Here is a 19,119-nt window from a genome sequence, read left to right on the forward strand (position 1 = left end):
TCCCCCACCACTGTCGGGTCGGCAGGTGTCATTGCCTATGTGATTGTAGGCGATGAAGCCTTCCCTTATGCATTTTACAGCCAGTAATTGCGTGATGCTCATTGAAGTAGCTGCCCTAGCAAAAATGTCCGATAGAAAAAACCAGTAGCCTACTGGGTTATTGACACCAGTAAGCATATTGGTCCAGTAACCATACTGGACCAGTAAGCTTAGTGGTCCAGTAAGCATTTTGGTCCAGTAACCATAATGGTCCAGTAAGCATACTGGCCCACAAGTTTTGGTCTCTGGCAGCAAAACAAACAGGTGCAAGGGATTCGAACAATGTATATACTTTATTTGCAAATTCCCCCATCTTCATGGCATATGTGATCAAAGGCTTTGTTGAGACGCTGCATCGTCTTGCCAATCCTAAGGCCTACTCCATGCAGCTCGAAATGGCAGCATCTGAAAAAAGCTGCACGAGAAAGACGTTATACTGACACCATGCCAACAAGGGCATTATTATAAGGTCCCAACTGGATCATTTGCCTGCACACACTTGAGCCAGGCAGAGCACATCTGGAATATAAGCAAGCAGAAACAATGTAAAGGCTGCACTTTATTTAAACATCTCGCCTCTGCATTTTCATGACGTCGGCAAGCTTGCCCGCCACAATCTTGTTCAGGCTACGATGCCGCCGCCTGGCTTCGTCGGCTTGATACCTTGCTTCCAGATAGTGCTGGAAGAATGCTGTAAGAGCAAAGAAACCCAAATCAATCACATCCACAGGAAAGAAGAAATTATTGCACTTAAAATCACCATGGACCAACTGTAGGAGCAGCTGTGCAGATAACTGGCCTGTTACAGACTAAGCTGCATTCACTACAAAATGTGTTGATTACTGCAGCGTAGCTCCTGCACAGAAGCATAGTGACAAAAAAACGAGCCATATTACTTAATAATTCACTTCAGTAAGGTCCGTCTGGAATATCTGCTGTCAAAAATTGGGCACATACCATTGAGTGCAGCATATTTCTGCTGGTCCAAGGGGGGTTTGGGGTCTGCCATTGTCCTGTTGCACATGTTCCCTGTGATGCTTTTGCCCACAAGGCCTGCAGTGGAGAATATTTGAACGCAGGCCTCGCGAACAAAAACCGAATCTTTTTGCCTCGACATCAAATGGTTGAAGCCTTCTCTGGTCAACGACACTCCATGCCCCAAGAACACCTGAAAAACAAAAGTAGTAGGTGACATGTACAGCTTAATTTTCTACCAAGCACTGTTTTTAAGGAAACGTTACAAACGAACGGTAAAAAAAAACGATGATGAACACCGCTTGTATGACCCACGGACTGATATGGAACTGGTTCAGTGCATCTGGCCCCAGACAGCTGCGAGAAAGTGCCTGCCCTTATAGTAGTAGTAAAGACTTTTATTCGACCATAATTTATAGGCCGAGCATGTCGACCACCTGGGCGACCAGAAGCCGCTGTTCTTCTTCCCATTCAGCGCCAAGCATTTGCCCTCCTTCCTTCTCTCCAAGAGTACACAGTCTATTCAGACTCACAAGCCGCTATACACCACATACAGAAACGCACCCTGACCCCTTCTCTCCAACAGGAGGTCGAGCGAGCGGTCTCCGCACTGCAGCCTTCCATCGTTTTCCTCCGCTGGGTCCCTGGGCATTCAGGGATTGACGGCAATGAGCTGGCCCATCAGCTCGCCCGCGACACACTTTTCCGGGCACCGTTGATCCCCTGGCCCAAGCCCTCGGAGGACGGTGGGAGGCTCACCCTTCGCCGCACCATAAAAGAGGTCTACCTTGAGCTCCGCCTCGACAAACGCCTTTACCCTCCCCCTCATCCATCACTCACGGTGCCGGAGTCTCGCCTTCTTCGGCACATTCAGATGAATGCAGTTATCACCCCGTCCCGCCTCTTCCTCTATCGCTATCGGTCGGACCCTTCCTGTCCCAACTGCCCCTGCATCTATGCGGACCTGGCCCATTGCCTCTTCTATTGCCCGGCTGCTGAGCAGTCGGGTTCCTTCCCCCCACCCTTTCTATCCATCACCACCTGCCCTTATAATGCTCTTTTCATGCACGCAGTGCGAATGCCCATTCGACATCAGTGTGAAGACTGAGGTTTTTACTTTCATCATAATCTCTAGCATCAGAATGTTCTTGTTGTGCAGAAAAAGAACACACCTGTGTTTATACCGATGGTCTGGTATAAACGCAGAACACTGAGATGAAAAGGATGTCAGGAAACTGGAAGATTACACTGTGCCAACAGGATATCCAGATTGAGGTCAATTCAGTAGTTCCCTTTCCAGAACACTACTAGACTAACAGTGTGGTGTTTAGTAGAAAGAAGGAAGACATAATCAACTTTGATTTCTACACTAAACACCTACTGACAACGAAAACAAAATAGAGATTTGCACATTCGCTATGGTGTCATACAAACTGTGCTGCAAAAATATGCCCGAATAGCACATGCAAACGGATTAGTTATTAAACAGCAGATGAACAATTTTGCTAACAAAGCTAAGTCTTCAACAAATCAAAGAAAACAATAATGTACTTCTGCCAAGCAAATTCTCCATAGAGACCATGCCTTGGCACAAGAGGACCTGTTCCCGTCATTAAATGGGCACTGCACAAGGTCTCACAGTACAGTGACCACAATAACCTGCCCTCGCAGGGGGGCGCCTGCAGTTTGCAGGCGTCGCGACGGTGAGTGGCGACACCGCGGGTTCCCGAGCATCCGCAGGGACATCTCCGCAAGGGGATGATGGTGAACTGTGCATCACCACGGACCCGAGCACCCGCGCCTCGCCGTGCGTGGCATCGCCGTGTCCGGGGAAAAGGGGATCCTGGTGGTTGAGCCGATGCCGAGCGTTTGGACCCTTAAGGCCCCTTGGCGGAAGCAACACACCACTTTGGCCCCAGCTTCCTGCAGACGGCACCTCCGGCCTGACCCGACCGGGGGGAATCGGCAGTCGCCTTTTCCTATCCTCCTCTTCATCTTTAACTTTCCTATCTCTGTCTCACAACTCTCCTATATCCTACTCACTTCTTGGTTTTTCCTTTTTTCCTGGCGGCGAGGGTTAACCTTGTGTGACCAACTACCCTGAGTTGCGTCATATTTGGTTATAGTTGAGGTGTACAGCTGGCGTGGGCAGGACTTGCTTTCAAGTTCCTGTCCCGTCCCCTTGTTGGACTCCGTGGTGGGTGGCTGGCACCATGACCGAAAAACAAAGTTTTTTTATGGCTCCCCAACTTTCAAAACCTGATCGCTCTCTCAAAAGAGGGCGGAACGAGGCAGACAACTTTTTTCAAAAAAGAAAAGTAACTTTCCCCAAATATCATGTGATCCACAGTGAACAACAAGATAAACAGGCAAGAATAATATCCCCCTTCCTTGTGTCAAAGTGCTTGACTGAAACCCTAGGCATTGGTTATAAGCTGTCAAAAATGGCCAGCGGCGACTTACTGCTCGAACTGTTTGACAATGTCCAACATTCTAAGCTCTCCAACCTAACGTCCATAGGGGAAATCCCGGTCTCCGTGACTCCTCATCGCTCACTAAACACTGTCCGAGGCGTAATATCGGAAGATGATTTCCTTCACATAACTGAAAAAGAAATGCTCGAAGGGCTCATCGACCAAGACGTCATAGATGTCCACCGAATCAAAATCCGGAAGGACAACAAGGAAATAGACACAAAACACATGATCCTGACGTTCAACACCAGCACCCTGCCCGACACAATCGACGTGGGATATTTGAAAATCAATGTACGACCATACATACCAAACCCTCGCAGGTGTTTCAACTGCCAAAGGTTCGGCCACGGCTCACAGAGCTGCCGCGGCCGTAAAACTTGCGCAAAATGTGCCTCTAAGGATCACCAGTCTGATGTATGTGACGCAGCCCTGTGCTGTCCAAACTGTGAAGGAGAACATGCTGCATACTCCAGGGCGTGTCCGTCCTGGAAGAAAGAAAAAGAAATTATCACCATAAAGACCAAAGAAAACATTTCTTTTAAAGAAGCGAGAAGGCGTTTTGCGCTTACAAATACATTCTCCTTCACAGCAAAACAAAACTTCGCTGATGTGGTGCGCAGGGGCGTAGCACCGCACAGCACTCCGGGACCTGCCAAGGCCGCTCCCACCGAGCCTATGGCAGGGCCATCCACGCCCCAGGCAGGGTCAGCGAAAGCTGCCCTGTCACTGCCAAAGCAGGGACCGCCGGTCCATGGGTCGGCATCCCGCAGGACCTCCCCCCGTCGGGAGAGGCCTGAAACTAACACAACCGCGGCTGCGCGGTCCTCCAGCACCTCTGTTGAGGTGATGGATACAACACCCACTCCGCCTCCATTACAGCGGCGGAACAGCTCTCTTGAGCGAAAAAAAGACAGGCCCCTCATAACGGGCCCACCTCATAAGTAAATCTCCTTTCATTTTCTTTTAAAAACACAAGCATGGCTTTTTTAATTCAATGGAATTGTAGAGGACTTATGCGGAATTATAGTGACATAACAAATATTTTAGGGTCAATGTTACCCATAGTTTTATGTCTTCAGGAGACCAATCTTGGTCCACAACATGTACATATCCTGAAACATTATCAAACTTTTAGACGCGATCGCGAGCAGGCAAATCGACTCTCAGGAGGCGTCGCAATTGTCGTCCAAAGCGGCGTCCCTGCTCGAGAAATCAAGCTCAATACAAAACTTGAGGCGGTTGCAGTCAGCATCGTCAACTATAAAACACTAACAATCTGTTCCGTATACATTCCTCCACATTTTACACTAACAGTCCATGATCTAGAAGAATTGATAGATGAACTTCCAGAGCCATATCTGGTAGTTGGGGATTTTAACGCTCACTCCCCTTTTTGGGGAAGCGAGCGCTGCGACTCTAGGGGGCAAACAATCGAAGATTTTATCCTCTCATATAACATCTGTCTTTTAAATACAGGAAAAGCAACTTATTGTTGCCCAAGCTCGGCAAAAATGAGCTTTCTCGATTTAGCTTTCGCATCACCATCGCTTTTTACAGATTTTAAATGGGATGTTTTAAATGACTCCCTGGGAAGTGATCACCTACCTATTATCATCAGCCTCTCATCGTCTACTGCAGATATCCCCACAAGACCACGGCGCTGGAAACTTCACCTCGCCGACTGGTCACTTTTTACAGCAAGTGCCACACTAGAAAAAGAATTTTGTGAAGATCTCAGCATAGACGAAATTAATGGAAAATTTACTACATGCATAATATCGGCCGCTACACTAGCCATACCACAAACAACAGGACTCGTACACAAAAAACATAAAGTATGGTGGACACAAGAATGCACATTGGCAAAAAAACAAAATAAAGCTTGGGGCTCTCTGCGTCGGTATCCCACAGCGGAGAACTTGATTGCCTTTAAGAGGGCCAAGGCCAGAGCGCGATTCGTTCGGAGAACTGCCGAGAAAACCTCGTGGCAGAAATATGTGTCCTCTATAAACAGCTCAGTAACCTCAAAAAAAATGTGGGAAAAAGTTCGAAGATTCAGTAGTGACCATACCCCTTTCACACTTCCTCTATTGACTACACGCGGGACACAAACATCATTAGAAGAACAGGCTAACATACTAGGTGAGCATTTTTCTGAAGTTTCCAGTTCGTCCAATTACACAAACACGTTCCAGAAGCACAAAGCAATAGCAGAAAAACAAAAAATTCCATTTGCAGCAGGTATGCACGAGGACTACAATCAACCCATCACACTCCAGGAATTGATTAGGGCATTATCTTCTGGTAAAAAGACAGCACCAGGCCCAGATAATGTGCATTACGCAATGCTTGCCCATCTCTCTGAGGCTGCCGTGCAGGCATTGTTGAAATTCTTTAACAAAATATGGACAACTGGAAAAATACCTGAGGAGTGGAAGAAAGCAATAATAGTACCTTTTCTGAAACCCGGAAAACAACCAACAAGTCCTAACAATTACAGACCGATAGCCCTCACCAGCTGCATCGCTAAATCTTTCGAAAGCATAATAAACACTAGACTGACCTTCACACTTGCATCTCGCCGACTCTTAGATTTACATCAATGTGGATTTAAGAAAGCATGCTCGACCACTGATCACCTTGTCCGCCTAGAAAACACCATCCGAGAGGCGTTCATCCACAAACAGCACTGTATCGGTGTCTTCTTCGATTTGGAGAAGGCATATGATACCGCGTGGAAGTTCGGCATCCTCCATGACCTAGCAGACCTAGGGATCCGCGGCAGGATGCTGAACTGCTTGAACGATTTCCTGACTAACCGCACATTCAGAGTCCGTCTGGGAGCAACTCTATCAACGACATTCACCAAGAGAACGGCGTACCCCAGGGATGCATTTTAAGTACGACACTCTTTATAGTAAAAATGAATTCTTTGGCCAAAGTAATACCTAAGTCCGTAATGTATTCAGTTTATGTAGACGACATACAGATAGCATACACTTCTTCCAACATACTGTCCTGCGAGAGACAAATACAAATCACACTCAATAAACTGGCTGCTTGGGCAGAGAAAAATGGATTCAAGTTCTCCCCTCAAAAAACAGTAGCTGTTTTATTCTCATTACGACGAGGCCTACAGGTCGATCCCAATCTGTGCTTGAATCAAACCACACTGCCAGTCAAACAGGAACATAAATTTTTAGGCGTCACTTTTGACAAGAAACTTACATTTCTGTCACCACATTAACAACCTGAAAAAGAAAGCATCCCAAGCCCTCAATGTATTAAAGGTACTCTCGCGAAAACGGTGGGGGTCCGATAGAGCATGCCTATTGCAAATATATCGCTCTTTAGTGCGCTCCAAGCTAGACTACGGGTGTGTGGTATATGGTTCGGCAAGAGCATCCTACTTAAAACGACTGGACCCTGTTCATAATCTTGGTTTGCGCCTATCAACTGGAGCTTATAGAACATCCCCGGTAAAGAGTCTTTACGTTGAAGCTAATGAGCCCACACTAGAGGATAGAAGAGTCGCACTAACATGCACGTACATCCTAAAAACCCGTTCTCTCCCTAAACATCTCTGCTATCCCATTGTTACCAAGTGCCCATCCAAAAGATTATTTAACAATAAACCACAATCCATCCGGCCACTAATAATGCGCTTCGAAGATAAATGTGAAGAGTTAGGAGTACTGGATGCCCTGCCGAATATTGCACAAAAATATGAAAATTTACCACCATGGTACAACCTGCCTTCAGTGTGCGACTTCACACTGACACACTTACATAAAAAGGAAATGCCACATCAGCTCATACTACAAGAATTCTTTGAACTGCAAGAAAAATATGACACCTTCACTGAATTCTACACTGATGGGTCAAAAACAGAAAGTCATGTTGGATGTGCAGTAATTCAAGACAAAAATGAAAAAATGATACGACTGCCACAGTATGCATCGGTTTTTACTGCTGAGAGTTATGCAGTCTTTGTAGCCGTAGACCAAATAGTAAAAGAAAACATTAAAAATAGCGTCATTTACACCGATTCACTGAGTATGCTCAAAGCGCTGCACTGTAGAAACGCCGCTGAACCCATTATAGGAAACATCATACATAACATAATTAAAATAAAAAAACAAAATCATAACATTATATTCTGCTGGGTGCCCAGCCATGTTGGAATTGTAGGTAATGAGAGAGCAGATGCATGCGCAGCACAAGCTCGAATTGATCAAATAAAACAAGATAACATACCACACAGGGATTTTTTGAAATTAGTGCACAGTAAACTCAGAATTAAGTGGCAGGCTGCATGGGAAGAACAGGCAAACAACAAACTGCATTCTATAAAACCCGTTTTAGGAGAATGGAAATCATGTAGACATCAAGAACGTTTCACTGAAGTTATTTTATGTCGGCTACGCATTGGGCACACACACCTTACACACAACTTTTTACTGACAAAACAAGACAAACCTCTTTGCGAAATGTGCGGCGATGTACTCACTGTAAACCACATTTTAATTTCATGTAGAAAACTGGAACAACTAAGAAAAAAATATTTTACAACACTCTACAATGAATACATCCCATTACACCCCAAGTTGCTTTTAGGTGATCAAGCACTGGTTGATCTTTCAAGCATTTTTAAGTTTCTTAATGAAGCCAATGTTTTAAACAAACTCTAGGTATAAAAAGTGTAACATTTAACAAGAACCTAACCTTGTGTTTGGCGCATCATAGCCATAGTTGCTTTTGCGCCATTAAAATCAATATAACTAACTAACAATAACCTGCAGCAGTTTTTTTCCATACCTTGCTGCCAGTCGCTTGAAATGGCAACCCTTCAAGCTGGTCAGCTGCACACTCCTCTGGTGTGGCTGGATTGTGGCCTAGTGATGGCTGAGGTGGGGCCAGCACTGCCACAGGCCTTTGTGACTCCCTTGCAGGCGGGTCAGCAGGTTTGGCCTCTGGTGCAGCTGGGGGCACTTTCTCTGGTCCAGCTGGTGCAGATAATGCGGGCATCCTTTTGACGGCACCCTTTGCGGGCACCCTTTCAGATGTACGAAATTCGTACATCTGAAAGGGCCTTTCTGGCTTTTTCTGCTTGCAGGAGCAATGCCTGCTCATCAGTTGTTCTAGGAAAAAAAATTGTAAGGGGACTACATACAATGTGCCAAACATAACAGGCCATAATATGCTTTATTCACTTCAATATACCAACGCTAAGAGGTGTTGCATGCATAAAAACGCACGACAGATAAATGCATATAGGCATTCTGTTGTTCCCTTAATTGCCTTTTCCTTCAATGCTCTATCAGTCTAACTAGTGCATAACACAAAAGCATGACACAAACCTGCATCAAAAATTTTAGAGCATAGCGCTTTCTCCATCGTCTTGAGCCTTTCACGCAGGTCTTTATTTTCGCGCCTGAGCTGCTCCAGCTCATGTGCCTGCTCGTCAGGCTCATCTTCCATGAGCTGCTGCAACTGCTTTTCTCGCAATATCCGCTGAGAATTATTCTTCTTTTTCTTCTTCTCAGCTGCAGCTTTCCTCATCACCTGGGAAAATGACAGTATTAGAAAAATGTCACAATCAGTACCCATCAAGCAAACATGCAGTGAGAATTTTACGCAGTGCGGGCATGCTACACAGTTGCACGACCACAAGGCCTAAATATGCTTTGTCGCGACGTGTAATACGGGCTTGTAAGCATATTATGCGCCTCCTAGTTCAAGGCAGTGGCAATCAGCCGCCCAGGAGATCAAAGCGGAGAGCTTAGTGGTGCTTTTCCGGCAATACATGCCGGTACCATGCCGACAGTCGCCGACAGCGGCATGGCATAGTTGGTCATGTGCCCGACAATACAGCGCAATGTATACACAAACTAGCGGCCTGATTTCGATAAAATATCAGGCAGTGAATGTTAAATGTGCGCGCGCTAAACACGCGCTTACCTCGCGCAAAGAATCCTCACTCGACGGCGTCGTTTCTTCCGTCTCTGTATCCGACGGCCTCGGCGGCACCGGAATCCGTTTCTGGCGCTCGGCCTCTTCTTTTGTGTCTGCGAGATAAGCAAATAAACAAGCTTTATCTAGGCTTGCAAATCACTGAACGCGGCACAATCTGGGCTTGGTAATAACCGCTTTGCTCGTTATCTTCCCAGAAGACCTCGTACCACTTGTTTGTAGCGAAGTCTTTCAGGCCTTTCGGCTGGAAGCTGCGGAACGGACTGATCGGAAGAACAGTCTTCATATCGTCATCACGAAATCTTACGTACGCGAACATCGCGATCGCTTCAGAGGTCGCAAACACGCACTACGCCAAATGAACTAGATCTAATGACTGCACCCACGTAGCGCTGACAACAGAAACGTGCACTGCGGCTTGGGCGGTCAGGCGGAAGGAAGGCAGGCCTCGGGTGGCTAACAAACGTGGTGGCGTACTGATGATGATGATAGCCACGTATGCAGTTCTATATTTATTTTATATTTTTGTCCTGGTGTAATTAAAAACTCAAAATATGCATAAATACAAATGATAATTTTTGCAATAAATTTTACTATAAGTGAAATGTTATTATCAGTATAGATATGTGCAAATATATGGTGCGTATACATTGGCCGCAACGTCATGGCCATTCCTTAGCTGACTGTTATCCAATCCAATCTAGTTGCTGTTATGTGATCGCTGCAAGGAAGGTTATGGATGAAATGCAAAGCACACCGCGAGCGAAGAAAAGAAATAGGTATTTAGAACCGGGCGAGGAATACGCTGTGCCAAGGACAACGTTGCTCTACCAAAAGAGGCGTGATGAAGAACGTCAACCTCCTGCAACGGTACCGAATACCTTTCCGAAAACGGGCATCCAAAACCACTCGCCTCCAACTGCTAATCCCGTCATTGATCAGCAGTCTTCAGAAATCGCAACTCCATATGCCTCTGTCAGTGATCTTCGAGAGCAACAAAACTGCCGCGAAGATCACGAAGTCCACATCAACGACGATTGCTACAGAAAACCAGATGAAGAGAGCATTTACGCGGACAGTTGTTCTGCGGGCGAAGACGACTTCAGCGATGATCGCTGCAGAAATGCGGACCAAGAAAACTCTGATAGTTGCCACTCTGCGGACGAAGACGATGTCGCCGACCATTGCAACAGAAACGTGGACGGAGACAACACGCACAGTTGCCGTTCTGCGGACGACGGCGACAGTGATAGAGAGTTCAGTGATGTTTTTTCCATTGAGCGTCTGCCGAACTCAGACGTAACAGTTAGAGACGCCATGTTCATTTTGATGGCGTACACATCATCATCTGGGTTAAACTGGGTCGACATGGAGAAGCTTGTGGGGGTGATAAACCTCTTTCTGGGGAAACCAATCCTACCCACTTCTCAGTATTTATTGAGGAAAGTGTGGAAGCGCTGGGAGGCGGACATAGTGAAACGGCACTACTTTTGCGAAGAATGTGGGGCAATTATTCCCAATCCCGAGAAGCGCGAATTTTTATGTCCCAGCTGCAACACATCAAACTCGGCGCAAAATTTCTTCGCCACTGTAAGCATTGAAAAGCAGCTCGAGGTGATGCTCACAAATGACACTGTGGCCCAGACCCTGCTGACATCATTAAAAAAGAAACGGGCCACTGCATCTGATCCTCGTCAATCAGAAAACAAGGTTATTAGAGACATAACGGATGGGAAGCTCTACCAGCGGCAGATGGGGAAGGCTGCATGGTCTGATGTATCGCTTACATTCAACACGGATGGAGCTAGAGCATTCAAATGCAGTAAATCATCACTGTGGCCCATCCAAGCCGTAGTAAATGAGCTACCATTACCACTTCGCTGGAAACATGTACTCTTGTGTGGCCTCTATTTTGGCAAAAGCCACCCAAACATGGCGTCCTTCCTGGAAGTTTTCACAGAAACTCTGCGTAGAGCAGTGAATTGGGAATGTGACGGGGAAAAGTATTCATCAAATATGAAGTTTACCTGCTGCTGTGTAGATGCTCCGGCACGAGCAGCTGTACTAAATATCAAGCAGTTCAACGACTACTACGGATGCAGCTACTGTCATCGTAAAGTTGTTCTTGTGAACCGTAAGTATTCTTCTAAAACTTAAATTTTTGTTTACCAGAATGTGGAACAGCATTTTTGGGCTTTCATTTAAACTTGTATTTGTATAGCCATCAACTCAGAGCGAAGCTGAAGTTACTGCCGTGTTTATATGAGAAAATATGTAAGCCTTGTATAGCCTTGCCACATTACATCAAATAGTTTTGCAACAAGCCCATGTAATACAGCATGCATCAGCTTGTTCTTGGCTTTAAAAGCCTGTTGCCATAGGTTTGTGCAGGTCTCTCCATAAGGATAGCCAAAGTTCATGTAGTGACTGTTTGTCTTCTGGATAGCAGGGCACAAAATATGGCACAAAATTTGTGTCCTCCTTCCCTATGTCGATTGGGGGGCCACTGCTCCCTTGCCCTCCCCACTGTGCATGCCTGTGCCTGTTACCTTCACTTTTCTGGGCCATGTTGGCCAGTTAGTCATGGGCCTGGAAATACAACCGAGGCTAGCCAAAAATAAACTCCGTTAAGGTTTATGCTGCTCATAATTGCACGAAACCTGCCAGCCAAATCAAATCTTTCTATTGTCCTAATTACAGGGTCTGTGAAGTACCCAGTGGCAGATGATGGGGGTCATCCTAAGCCAAGGACAAACAGAATTCTGAGGAGTCATATGAAATCATCACTGATATCTGGAGAGCCATCACGTGGTGTGAAGGGCTTTTCACCACTAGCCCGCCTACCTGACTTTGACCTTGTCTGGGGAGTCTGCCCGGATTATATGCATTGTGTGCTGGAAGGCGCGACAAGGCAGCTTGCAGACACGTGGTTTGCATGTGTCCAGCCTGCTTCATACATTGGATGGAGTTCCTGCCACACTCAGTCAACACAAGGCTATTGAGCATAAAGCCCCCTCAGTGGTTTTCAAGGCTGCCACGTAGCATTGGGGAAAGAGCGCTATGGAAAGCGAGTGGAAATGGTGGCTTCTGTTTTATTCTGTTCCCTGTCTAGAAGGCATCTTGCCAGAGGAGTATTTGCACCATTTCTGCTCGCTCGTGGCAGCGGTCTACATCCTGCTCAAGGACGAAATGATGAAGGAGGACATCCATGAAGCTATGGATAAACTATCATGCTTTGTGCTTAGTATGGAGGAGTTGTATGGTCGTGAGGCAATGACTTTCAACGTGCATCAACTCCTGCATCTGCCAAAGAGCGTGTTGGAGCTTGGGCCGCTGTGGTCGCACTCGGCCTTTGTTTTTGAGTCCGGAAATGGCATGCTTCTCAAGCTCATTAGCGATGCTAATGGTGTACCACTGCAAATCCTTGAGCGGTTTGCCATGAGACTCCAAATAACAAAGCTGGCAAATACTCTCAATCCAACATCTCAAGTGCAAGCTGTGTACGACACGTTAATGCCTTCCTCATGTGCAGGCAAAAAGCTCCACTGAAAAGCCACTGGGAAGAGGCACTCTGTTAAATGAAATGGATGAGCAGGTGCGGTGTGCTGTCCAGGAGAAGCTTGGACAGGTTCTTCCATTAATGAAATTTAAACGCATGGATGTTAATGGACAACGTCTTCGTGTAGAAGGTTACAGGCGCGCAAAAAAGACACGGAACTGTATATTCAGATGTGTACAGGGAAAGTACTACATTCTGGAGAGTGTATTTCAGTTGCCGGACAGCACTTGTTTGTTGTTGTGTACATGCCTGGCTTCTGAAAGTTATAGGGATCTGCCACATATCCACAAATGTGCCAAAACTTCCAAGAAGGTAGTGCTGGCTGCTGACAAGGTTAGCAGTGTTTCAGTCGCCATGGATGTTGGCCGTGTGTGTTATGTTGGAGACATGCCAAATTTATTTGAGAAGGACTGAATGAATGGCTTTCTTGTTATTTTCACTTCTATTATTTCTCTTTATTTTTATTCTTTTGGTTTGCATCACACTTTAGCTGGTACAGCCCTTACTAAGACTGCAAATGAACTGGGTTTTTGCAGTGTATTTACTGTCAGTGAAATGAAAATGAAAATTGGTTTTTGGGGAAAGGAAATGGTGCAGTATCTGTCTAGCATATCTGGGGACACCTGAACTGTGGGATAAGGGATATTGGTTGTGATATTTTTGTATATTTATCTTTTGTGTTTGTTCAGTGTCAATCATCTCTTCATTATAGTGTGTGGTATTTCCTGTTTGCATCTTGTTTTTCTTCAATCTCATTCACCTTTTGTCATTGTGTGATGTTTTTTCTACTATCTTCATCTTGTGTTTCTTCATTGTGAGTGGCCTGTTCTTGTTAGTGTGTTAATTTTTCTGCTGTTTTCACCTTGTGGTTTTTCACTGAGTCTCCTCTAATTGGTAGTGTGTGATATTTTTAGTGCAATTTGGATTTGTTTCTTCATTGCATATAGTTTGTTTTTAGTAGTCTTGATAGCTTGTTTGCTGTTTTCGCCTTTGTGTTTCGTGCCAGACTCATAAGTCGTAAACATTCACTGTTTATCTCTGGCCTCACATGTGCATTATTGTATTCCTATGTGTTTACAACTTCAACTGCGACAATTTGTCATGCTCTGCCAAATCATTACAGTGCATTCTGTAATTTCTTGAAAACATAGTGCAAAAAAGACACGGACGACACAGATGTGGACGGGGCAGGCGCTAACTTGCAACTTTATTTTAGAAAAGCCACCACGTCGAATATACAATGTGCCTTTTTTGCGCTATGTTTTCAAAAACTTATCGTCTAGCCCAAACTAAGCCACTGTTGCATTCTGTAAAATTTCAGTTTTGAGTGGGTGTCATGCAAATGCATACAAAATTGGTACCACTGCCTCTTAGGAGAAATAAAGCGATTGGATACCAGTTTAAACTATATTAAGTCTATGCCTGATAGGCATCTGAGTAGATCTAGTACAGCATGTCCAAACCAGTGTGCATGCAGATAGACCAATATCAGTCTCTACTGGGCCCATAAAGATTCAGATACAACCAATACAACCATGTCTACTTGACCAGTAAACGCCAATATGTACCAGCTGTGGGACCAGTTCAAGTTTCTACTGGTCATGTAGAAATCCAAGTACAACCAGTAGGTATACCAACAAAACCCATAAAATATTGTACTGGACCAGTACACATTTCTATGGGACATTTTTGCTAGGGTGTTGTTGCCCAGGAAGTATTTATTTGTTCTCCATTTTAGAGCAAATATCTCGGTGAAGTACCCTAGTCAAATATGACCAAACAGCTTTATGCACATTTAAAGAGACGGTTATGCTTGTGATCCTTGAAGTCCACATTAAAATCTCTATTTTTTGTTATAGTAACTGGCAACATATTTTTACTCAAAAGCAGTAGTACTTCATGCAACCATGCTCACTTTATTTTGAGATCAAGTATACAATACAAGCCATTCTGGGTGACACAATGCATTTTGTAATGCACCATCCTAACAGAAAGCCTTTTGTCAAACACTGCCATTATTCACTATATTTCATCGTTCCTTTACCCTATTGTTAAAATTTAAAATGATTTGGAGTGGCAAGATTCTTTCATATAATCTTCCTCATGTCCTTTCTACACCTGCAGAAGCACAGATTAAATTAAGCCCATCTGGACGCGAGGAGTAGAGCAACTTTCAACTACCGTTTAAGCCGGGCTCGCCAGGTCATTGAAAGTTCGTTTGGCATAATGGCTGCAAGATGGTGAATATTAAGGAGGCCTTTTAGAGCATCACAGGAAACAACAGAAAATATTTGCAAGGCATATGTTGTGCTACATAACTTTATGATGTTGGAGAGCGCATTGGCAAGATCTGCCTACAGCCCATCTGGCTATGCCGATAGTGAAGGCTGGCAAGGAAACAGAACTCCTGGCTTATGGAGGACAGGCGGCAATGACCTTTCAGCATTGAGAGGGATAAGTAGACAAGGATGCCACTCTGCAAGGTAAATATGGAAAGCCAGCGTCAACCAACATTTTTATGCAATGTATGTTGAGCTGCTCCGATGTTGTATTGTAGGTCTGCTATAGATGTGCACGACAGACTGGCACAATATTTTGTCACGGATGGCAAAGTTCCATGGAAAGAAACGATCATCAACCGTGCAGGACGGAAGGTATAACAAGCAGGATGATGCTGCATCTGCTCTAAAAGATGTACTTTGAAATGAATGCAGGCATCATACTCTTGAGTTCAAACAATTGTAAGCTTTTTTCCCCTCGAAATCAAGGGAAATTACTTTACTCTAGAGTTTCTTGCGATCGCTGCCTTGGTGGTAGAGCATGAAGCTTCACGGTGACTAAGCGGCCCGTGGCGTCACTTTCGTCGTCACATTGTACTTCATTCCTTTGTTTTCTTGTAATGCTAGCAAGACTGCCCGCACATTTATCAAGGGTCACCTTGACACAATCTTCAAAATTGTCCTCCGTCTTCTTCCTCCTGCAAAATAATGAAAACTGCATTGTTTCACACCATTTTTTTTATCTGTATGTTAGGAAGCATGAAACTTGCAAGTACATACTGTGAAGGTGGCCCTCCTGAAAGTGTGCCTTTGTACAGCCTTGAGAAGAAAAAGCACAAAAGTCAAGAAATGACTACATGACAAAGTTTGCTTGCATGTCTACCTCGCTGGTGCTGTGTATCGCCTAAGTACCTCCGTCTTAGCTGGTGCAGGGCTAAGAGGCGGTGGCCCCCGGTTTTCAGCTGGTGAAGGGCTACCAGGCCCTGCACACCTAGCTTGAGCAGGTGCTGGGCTGCGTGACAAACAGTGCATTTCCGAACTTTCTTATATAGATCACGCAAATGTCAGTAAAAAGGATGGTAGGTGCTTACCTGCTGACGTCATCATCTGTATTGACAACTGTCATTGTACCTGGATTGTATGAAATGTGAGTTCACTGAACTTGCAGCATGATATAGACTTACGCATGGATGTGTCTATTTACAATCCGAGAAGTTCTGTTTCTGCGGGGCTCAGGCTGTTTATATCAGCACTGCATCAAATAAATGTATTGAAACATGACATTCTTTGTACTCTCCTTGTACCAACACTGCTTGAAAACATACTGAGAAGCACAAATGTATTGCTTATCATTCTAAGTTACAAAAATTTCCAAATTTGTATTGTTTATTGTTTAACACAGTACACACCTGCTTATTGAGCGTGTACTTACATTTTGAGAAGCTCCATGTTTAGAGAGCTCTGGCTTGTGTAAGTGCTGGATGAAACAATGAAATTCCCTTTCACCTTGCCTCAACGCTGCTCAAAATACAATCAGAAGCTTGACATAATTGCATATATTTGCCAGCCAAACATACAGACAATAATGCCTACCTTTCTGGGGTAGCAAACCCGCTGCCACTTGGCTGACTCAGCCCTGGTGGTTGTCTGCATAACAGATGCCAGGCTAGAACATTTTGGTGCTCAAGCATGCATGGAAATCACAGCTGCAGTTCATAACCATACATACCCGGTTTTATTTGGTACGTTTGTCGTAATCCTGAGGTGCAAGAATGTAAGCATAAGTGTTTATAGCACTGTCACTGAGGCAACATGCTTAATTAAGGCTTCTAACTATCCCAGACGTAAACTTTCAGATTACGTGAACTGAGAACATGGAATTTGCAATATTCGGCCGGAGATATCGAAGAATGTTTCAAAATCTTCCCTTACATTATGTTCTGAACCATGGTATATGCACATATACCGCCGTACGCGGACGCGTATCGAAGCAAAGTGCCGCAAGCACAAAGGGAGCCGGAGGCGGTGCCCAATCGCGCCCAATTCTAGCTAGCTTTTCAATGATATTGGGGCTAAGCACGTGTTGCGAAAGTGCAGTTCTGCTTCCCACTGCGAAAAGCGTAGCGGAGGCACTTTTGGAGAACTGTGGCTGTGCACCAAGGCAGAAAAAGATTCACACTAAAAGTATAAAACATGCCGGCAAAGGTGTGAATATACTAACCTATTGGCGTAGTGCGGCGTGCTTCGCAGCATGCCGTCGATCAGGGGAAAGAGCGCCCAATTTTTCGTGCTGTTTCCGCCGTTGTCGGGTGCCCCACTCCGACATGTGGAAGCCAACACTCCCTGGCATTTCTAAATTTTGCTGATGCCTCGGAAGCTGCAAAAAATATTTTCCTCATGCTGACAGACACCTGGATCGACACCGGATACTAGACACTACACAACGAAATAAACTTACCAGTCAGGCCGAACTCCAGTCCGATTAATTCCCATCAGTTGTTCTTGCCATCCGTGTCCTTTTAATCACAATGCGTCTTGTCATAAAGAAAAGGGTAGGGCCGAATACATTCCAGGAACCGCTCAAAATCCTCAAGTTGCATGTTCATGGTGGCAAAAGAAACAGCAGAGTGCCCGGCAGGACGTGCGCAGCCTCCGCCTCAACCGCCAAGTGCCCGGCACGCGCGCAGTCTCCGCCTCCGCCGACAGGGTCACTGGACTGGGACCAACGTCACGGGGTGGTCGGCGCCCATTGGCTGTTCTCGTCAGCGGCACGGGAAAAATAGCTAGCGGACCCATCGCTCTGCGGGACTGCCCAGCAGGCTGTCTGCGGGAGAAAAACGGGCTTGTGCGGGAAGTGGCACGCAGAAAACGTTCTGCGTTGCGCGTTTTCCCGCCAATGTGAGCGCGCCTTTAGGCGTAGCGAAGAGAGAGCCTTGAAAACGTCTGCTCCCTTCGAACGCCCAAGCCGAACTCATGACACAACCTAGAAGTTTGCAATCCTCCGCGACCTGGGCGACCTAGGTATCCGCGGTAGGATGTTAAACTGCCTCACTGACTTCCTTTCCGACCGCTCATTGCAAGTACGCCTGGGGTCGACCCTGTCCAGGAGCTTCGTTAAAGAGGACGGGGTTCCTGAGGGGTGTATTTTAAGCACGACATTGTTTATTATAAAAATGAATTCATTAAGTAAAATAATCCCAAAGTCCATCCTGTATTCATTGTACTTTAATCATCTTCAAATAGCCTGCACATCCTCAAACATAGCAACATGCGAGAGACAAATACAGTTGACAATGATTAAGTAGTGAGATGGGCAGATAGAACGGTTTCCAGTTTTCCACACAGAAAACAGTAGCCATCCTTTTCTTTCTGAAATGAGGCATACAAGCAGACCCATTTATACACCTGAATGGAACACAGATACCCGTCAAAAATGAACACAAATTTCTAGGGATAACATTTGACAAACAATTTAATTTCCTTCCTCATATAAACGCACTGATAAAGAAAGCCTCCGGATCCCTAAATATACTCAGAGTACTGTCACGTAAACGTTGGTGTGCTGACAGGACATGTCTTTTACAAATTTATCGCTCTGTGGTACGCTCCACCTCAGACTACGGATGTATAGTTTACGGGTCAGGGAGACCTTCGTACTTCAAACGACTAGATCTAATGCATAATTTAGGTTTGCGTCTTCTGGTGCTTACAGAACGTCACCCATAAATAGTCTTTATGTAGAAATCAACGAACCGTCACTGACAGAAGAACCATGCTCACATGCTCACACATTTTAACTCTTTCGGGACTGCCCAAA

General features: G+C 45.3%; 1 protein-coding gene, 1 long non-coding RNA gene and 1 pseudogene across 3 annotated transcripts in view; 2 read left to right on the forward strand and 1 right to left on the reverse strand.

Annotated features, from left to right (window-relative positions):
• LOC144121966 (uncharacterized) overlaps positions 1–19,119 on the forward strand; it is a 117,520-nt gene that overhangs the window by 69,464 nt on the left and 28,937 nt on the right. The gene's annotated exons all lie outside the window — the stretch shown is intronic.
• Positions 243–9,750, reverse strand: LOC144119190 (uncharacterized). Its single transcript, XM_077651877.1, has 6 exons — positions 9,639–9,750; positions 9,453–9,559; positions 8,852–9,056; positions 8,310–8,632; positions 997–1,207; positions 243–730 (listed from the first exon to the last, which is right to left on the reverse strand). The coding sequence occupies exons 1-6, from the start codon at positions 9,748–9,750 to the stop codon at positions 603–605; spliced, it is 1,086 nt and encodes a 361-aa protein (XP_077508003.1). The 3' UTR covers positions 243–602.
• On the forward strand, positions 9,633–13,122 carry LOC144121965 (uncharacterized; annotated as a pseudogene). Its single transcript, XR_013312759.1, has 2 exons — positions 9,633–11,598; positions 12,165–13,122. The product of XR_013312759.1 is annotated as an uncharacterized LOC144121965 (transcript).

This window comes from Amblyomma americanum, chromosome 2, assembly GCF_052857255.1.
Source record: "Amblyomma americanum isolate KBUSLIRL-KWMA chromosome 2, ASM5285725v1, whole genome shotgun sequence".
NCBI classification, from domain to species: domain Eukaryota; kingdom Metazoa; phylum Arthropoda; class Arachnida; order Ixodida; family Ixodidae; genus Amblyomma; species Amblyomma americanum.